Source organism: Trypanosoma grayi, assembly GCF_000691245.1.
Source record: "Trypanosoma grayi strain ANR4 Tgr_731_V1, whole genome shotgun sequence".
NCBI lineage: Eukaryota > Euglenozoa > Kinetoplastea > Trypanosomatida > Trypanosomatidae > Trypanosoma > Trypanosoma grayi.
Genome location: NW_008826350.1, coordinates 2,402 through 8,636, shown reverse-complemented (window position 1 = coordinate 8,636; position 6,235 = coordinate 2,402). Strand labels below are relative to the sequence as shown.

Sequence of the window (6,235 nt, the reverse complement as noted above, 5' to 3'; positions counted from 1 at the left end):
CACTTTGCCGGCACTCATTTGTTTCTCATTGCCCTGCACGCCCCCTAGTGAGGTGACACCACATGCGTGTACAAAGCAAGATGTCCACTTCGGTGCGCGGTGCCGTGCTCTGTGTGCTGCTGTGTGTCTGGTACGGTGGTGTCTGCCCCGTTCTCGCCGAGCACCGGTGCGCGTTTCCCAAGATTGCGGCGAAGCAAGGGGACCTTCCCATTGCGGTGGTGCAGGAGTTGCCCAAGGGCGGACAGACCACGTCGCAGACTTACACCGCAGCCTCGCCCGAGTGGAAACCGATCCGGTTTACTGCTTTCGCGGATGACATCAATTACAACTCCAGGTACTGCACTAAGGAGGGAGATCCACGTCCGGACTTCATGGGATCGCTTTACAAGTGCAGGGCACCGGAAATTCTCACGGAGGCCAAGAGGAACACTATCTTGACTGTCCTGCTTCCGCATGCGGTGAAGTTGCACATGGATCGCCTCCGTGTCAATCCTCTCAACACCAACGTGGTGGTTCCGAAGTTCACCGATCGGCACTGCAGGCACTTCTCCGTTAACCCTGTACACCGTACAAAGGGCGTCCCTAAGGCCGACATGGTGTTGTACGTTGCCGCTGGGCCCTCACGGCAAATAAAGCACTCGTGGGCCGCTCCATGCCTTGTTCTCCCCAACGGGCGCCCGGTTGTTGGTGTGCTGAACTTTGCCCCGCACACTATCACGGACACAAGAGAAATGATCCGTTCAATTGCACACGAGATTGCGCATGCTCTCGGATTTCATCACCTGACTATGCGGCGCATGAAGATGGTGTCCAAAGTGTTAGGCGTTCGTCAGAAGAAGGACTATGTGTACATGGTTTCTTCCAACGCAACACGCAGGGAGGCACGGAAGCACTACGACTGTGACCTCATCCGTGGCATGGAGTTGGAAGACGAAGGCAGCGATGCGCTTGCTCCGTCGCACTGGGAACGACGCAACGCGAAGGACGAGCTGATGAGTCCCATTGTTGGCGCTGGTTTCTACACAGCACTGACGCTTGCTGCTTTTGAGGATATGGGCTTCTTTCGCGCCAATTGGGCGATGGCGGAGCCGATGAGCTGGGGCTACGAGGCTGGGTGTTGGCTGCTGAAGAGGAGGTGCCTATACGGAGCCCAAACGCAGTACCCGGACATGTTCTGCAACAAGGAGAACGTTCTCCCGGTGTGCACTTCTGACCGCCGCGCGCTGGGGTACTGCCCGATAATACAATACGATAAGCCGCTTCCTCTAAGTTACCGGTACTTCAGGAACGCTACAATCGGGGGGCCGCAGGGTAATCTGGCGGATTTCTGTCCTTTTTATGAGCCCCGCTCAAACACTAACTGCGTCACTGGGGACCCCGCCGCAATGCCTGGGAGCCGTGTTGGGCCCAAGTCAATGTGCATGAAGACCACAGGGCTCCAAATGGAGGGCAAAGCCATTGGTGACATCTGCGCGGAGGTGGCGTGCACTTCAAAAGGCGTGCTTGTCCGATTTGTTAATGCCAAGTCGTGGTACCCCTGCCCCGAGGGCTCGTTTGTCGAGCTGATGTACCCGTTTTCGGCTGGCACTGTTTGGTGCCCACGACGCAGGGACGTGTGCACGGACTTGGTCGTCTCCGAAAATGTGAAGAAGGAGGAGGAGAGACTCCGTCGGGAGGCATCCAGGGCGTGACGGTGCGAGCTGTCAGCGAACGGGTGCACTACCGATGGATAACAGATGGTCCTGCTGCTGGATATGCTTGCACTCGGTCGCGGCGAATACGAGAGGTTAGTCAGCAGCTCCGCTTCCTTATTCGCCGTCCTCCCCCCTCTTCATGGTATCTGCAACGGCAGTGTTCGCCCGCTGTGGAGCTGTCATGTGTGTGTGTGTGTGTCTGTGTGCTTCGATGGTGGCGCCAGCTGATTGTTCGCGAAGCACGCACGGCTGGCGACGCCTACGCCTACACATGCGGGCCACCGTGTGCACGCTGCCAAGCCCCTGACCGCCCCGCCGATACCCCAACCATAATTTATTGCTCACAAAGCCGTGCAGGGGACGCCAGGGAGAAAATGCCAAGGAGGAGAGCCACACTGCACTGCATCTCTCATACGGTAATTCGCTTGGGGTCCTGGAACACAGTGTAGCAAACACTTTCTTCCTACCTTAAACACTTTCTTCCTACCTTAAACACTTTTTTTTTTGCTTTTCTTTCTTTTGGGTGGCAACGAGCGACCGTCTGGGCCTCTGTTGGGCTAGAGTAAAATAGGCCTGGGCCCTCGCGTCACTGCCACGACAAATAATACTCTTGCTCGTCTTAGCTGCAGCTCCATCAGCCCCCAACGCATGCTCTGTAGAAGGCGTGCCACACAACTTCTTTTAGGTGTCTGCGGAGGCGTTGGGCGCATCATGAGCTCTCCTCCCGGTGAAACATGGTCTGCAAGACAACGGACAAAGTGCAACCATTTAACATTGCTTTACGTGCTGCTCCTTGGCTGTGATATCTGTCTGGTGCTTCCCGACAGTCACAATCGAAGAAGGCCCAGGCGTACCTTTACTTTCCATGGGCTTTTGTCTTCATATCTTTTTTTGGGAAATACATCAGCGTAAGATGACATCATCTGAAGAACAACCCTTTGGGGTTAGGCTGCTGCCGTTGTGTGTTTCGTGGTTCTCTTACTCCGCCCGTCTTCTCTCTCTCTCTCTCTCTCTCTCTCTCCTACTCTAGCCACTCTTTGTCTCAGCTGCCCAGTCACTGTCGTGGCATTCTACGATCATCATCATGAGCAGCAGCAGCAGCATGTCGTCCCGCTCCCTGCGCGGCCCGCTTCTCTTGGTGCTCCTCCTCTCGCTCTGCGGGTGGTGTGCCCACGCCGCCTACACGGAGGCTTTGGCTACGTCGGCGCTGTACTTCTCGAAGGCGTCGTACTGCGACGTTGCACCGCTCACCAACTGGAGCTGCGCCTCGTGCACAGCGGACCCGTCGTTCAAAGTGACGCACGTGTTCGAGAACGCTACGGAAGGCACGCAGGCGTACATTGGTGTCAGCAAAGACCGCATTGTGGTGAGCTTCCGTGGCTCACAGAATATACCGAATTGGCTTGCTAACCTTGAATTCACCCAAACGGCGTACCCCAACTCCAAGTGTGATGGCTGCAGCGTTCATCATGGGTTCCTCCGCTCGTTTGAATCGTTGAGGGACCCGATGTGGCAGCACCTGCGNACGTGTTCGAGAACGCTACGGAAGGCACGCAGGCGTACATTGGTGTCAGCAAAGACCGCATTGTGGTGAGCTTCCGTGGCTCACAGAATGTACCCAATTGGCTTGCTAACGTGGACTTCACCCAAACGGCGTACCCCAACACCAAGTGTGATGACTGCAGCGTTCATCGTGGGTTCCTCCGCTCGTTTGAATCGTTGAGGGACCCGATGTGGCAGCACCTGCGGGGGCTCCTCACCGCGAACCCGCATCTGCCGCTCCTCGTGACTGGGCACAGCCTCGGCGGCGCCATGGCGCTCCTTGCCGCCGCGGATCTTGCGTCGCAGTCGTCCTCGGTCGGCGCGGTGCCCCGCATCCAGCTGTACACGTTCGGGGCACCGCGCGTGGGGAACGAGGAGTTTGCTGACTGGGTCACCGCAGTGTTCTGCAACGGCGGTCACGAGTCGTACCGCGTCACACACAACCGTGATGTTGTTTCTCACGTTCCTTCGATGCTGTCCGGTTTCAAGCATGTATCACATGAAGTGTGGTATGACAATGACGGTAACGCGAGCTACCGAAGCTGCAAGGATGAGAGTGGCAAAAACTGCTCTTCTAAAGACGTCAGCGAGGACCCGGAGTGCAGCAACAGCATCATTCTCATATCTGCGAATGATCACCTGCTGTATCTGGGAGTGTGTACTTCGTGCTCCTGTGATGAAGAATCGGTGGGTGCTGCGGAAATGGAGGAAGCGAGTCTTTTGGTTGAAAAGAAAGTTTACGCGAAGTCCGCGTTTCGTGGGGAAAGCGATTTGGGTGGGAAAGACCGACTACGCCGCCGTGCTGAGGTGGAGCACGATGTAGTTGGCCGCTACATACGTCATCTACAAGCGGCGCAAAAAAAGTAGGTATTGGGTTTTTGAAACAATAACTATCATTCACTTTCTTTTTTATTATTTTATTTTTTTTTTTTTTGGTTCCCTTCTCCTTTGGAGTAATTAACTACGGCGCCCGGGACGCACTCCACACGATGGATCGTCCACACGCCGACATGGAGGTGTGATACATAGAAAGCCTGGAATGTATGTGCTCGTGGATATGTGTAACTCGGGTGGGCCGACTGATGCGTGTGTGTGCAAATGGAGAGGACTGTTCTTTTTTGTTTTGGTTTGTTTGACGTGGATAGGTCTAGCAATATATATATATATATATCTGAGTATATATATATATATATAAGCCCGCAGACAATACATTAGCCAGAAGTCCCATACAGTGATGCTCTACGGTTGTGTTGAGAAGCATGGAAAGTACAGCTCTGGGTGGACCGAGCGCCGCATTGCCTTTGACATAGCGGCAGGCCACCTGTACTGCAGCGCCCAGAAGGAAGGCCACCACCATATGTGGAAGCACAAGGTGAAGGTGGTGCGCATCATTGCAAAGGCCAGTGTGACTAAGATCGACTACACCGCATCGAACTTTGACCCGCGTAACCTCTTCGCGTTCAAGGTGGAGGGCAGCTACCGGCCGATCAGCCATAAGCGGACACAGTTTGAAGTTCCACGGGATAAGCGTGCCTCTGTGAGTCCTGTCACCCCACTTACTCCTGGGCCCCCGAAACCTCAAGACGATGAGGGCACCGGCGATATGCTTGTGTGGTACATGCGCGCGAAGAACGAGACAGACTTCATGACGATTTACACCACCATCCGTGACGTGCTGATCCGCGAGGGGATGCGACCACCGCAGTTCTGGGGACTGCCGAAGATGGACCCGCGCATTCAGGTGCCGCTCGCGGAGCCGCCGCTCTACCTGTGGCTCACCTTCCGTGCCATGAAGCAGTCCGTGATGTACGCCTGTGTGCATGGCCACGTGGCGGTAAAACACGACAAAGCATCACCAGCTGGCTCACTGAAGCTCTCGAAGGATCGCATGTACCTTGTACTCTTCGACAAATCAGTGATGGTGTTTCACGAGAACGGTCAGGCATTGGCCGGCATTCCCACCACCGCAATCAAGACATTCCACTACGCCACAACAGATGTTGGCGACTCAGTGAAGGAACCCGGCAACCCCAAGTGCCGGTGCTTCATGGCGTTTCTTTCGACTACAGAGGCGTACCCAGACATCCTGTTTGTGCCGACATTGGAGCGATTCGCCGACGCGAACGAGACCAACGTCCCCGCCGCGCAGGTGAACCGTGTCTTGTTCGCCCTGAAGCATATGGCTCCGCTGACGCGTCATTATCAGAAGAAGGCTGGAAATGCCGATGCCCCACCCACTGAAATTGCGGAGGCGAGTGTGTTGACAGCTGGGCAGGAGGGTGACGTGGAGAAACACCCTAACGGACTGGCGGACGTGTACGCGAGGGAGCTGGTGCAGAAGCAGGAACTTCATCTGCCTGAAGAAGTAGATGCGGCCCACGAGAAGCTCCAAAGTGAGAAGGTCATTCACGATCTGCCACCGCCAATGTGCCTCTCAAAGCTTGCGTCGAAGCTTGGTATCAGGATGAGGAAGTCGTTGACAGACTACCCGGATCGTTACGAGTATTTCTCGTCAGAGGCGACTGTGGCGGACCCGACCTGCTCTCACGCAGTGAAGAACCCGCTTCTGGATCTCTTTTTCGTCAAAGGTGTCTTCTGAGCGGCCCGAATGGGACCACAATACGATTCGAGATGTCAATTCCGTATATATGAATGAATTACGAAGAGTAGGTGAGAGAAAAGATCGTGTGTTGTGCAACAACTAGTTTACTGGTGTACCTTTTTAGGAACACTTTGAGGGTGTCTTGTCTGGTCAAAAGCACGTTCACGGCTGCACTGATATCAAGGTGCATTTCTTCCGTAAACACGGCTTACTAGACGCTTGTTTTTGTTTATCTATCTATCTATCTATCTATATATATATATAGATAGATATATATGAGCCGTATGTATTTTTTTTGTGTGTGTGCTATGGCTCCATCAGCTTGTGGGAGATTGTGATCTACGTTGTACGGACGAATCTTGTAATTTGTTTTTGTTTTTGTTCGTTTTTTTTTTTT

General features: G+C 54.3%; 4 protein-coding genes across 4 annotated transcripts; all 4 read left to right on the top strand.

Annotated features, from left to right (window-relative positions):
* Positions 1 to 80: 80 nt before the first annotated feature.
* Positions 81 to 1,691, top strand: DQ04_07311040 (surface protease GP63; the record flags this gene model as incomplete). The annotated part of the gene is made up of 1 exon (XM_009315112.1): positions 81 to 1,691. One exon carries the CDS (start codon positions 81 to 83, stop codon positions 1,689 to 1,691), a length of 1,611 nt encoding a protein of 536 aa, XP_009313387.1.
* A 1,087-nt stretch (positions 1,692 to 2,778) lies between these two features.
* DQ04_07311030 (lipase) lies at positions 2,779 to 3,288 on the top strand (the record flags this gene model as incomplete). The annotated part of the gene is made up of 1 exon (XM_009315111.1): positions 2,779 to 3,288. The coding sequence occupies one exon, from the start codon at positions 2,779 to 2,781 to the stop codon at positions 3,286 to 3,288; it is 510 nt and encodes a 169-aa protein (XP_009313386.1).
* A 137-nt stretch (positions 3,289 to 3,425) lies between these two features.
* DQ04_07311020 (putative lipase) lies at positions 3,426 to 4,103 on the top strand (the record flags this gene model as incomplete). The annotated part of the gene is made up of 1 exon (XM_009315110.1): positions 3,426 to 4,103. The coding sequence occupies one exon, from the start codon at positions 3,426 to 3,428 to the stop codon at positions 4,101 to 4,103; it is 678 nt and encodes a 225-aa protein (XP_009313385.1).
* Positions 4,104 to 4,470: 367 nt separating this feature from the next.
* Positions 4,471 to 5,835, top strand: DQ04_07311010 (hypothetical protein; the record flags this gene model as incomplete). Its single annotated transcript, XM_009315109.1, has 1 exon — positions 4,471 to 5,835. One exon carries the CDS (start codon positions 4,471 to 4,473, stop codon positions 5,833 to 5,835), a length of 1,365 nt encoding a protein of 454 aa, XP_009313384.1.
* Positions 5,836 to 6,235: the final 400 nt, after the last annotated feature.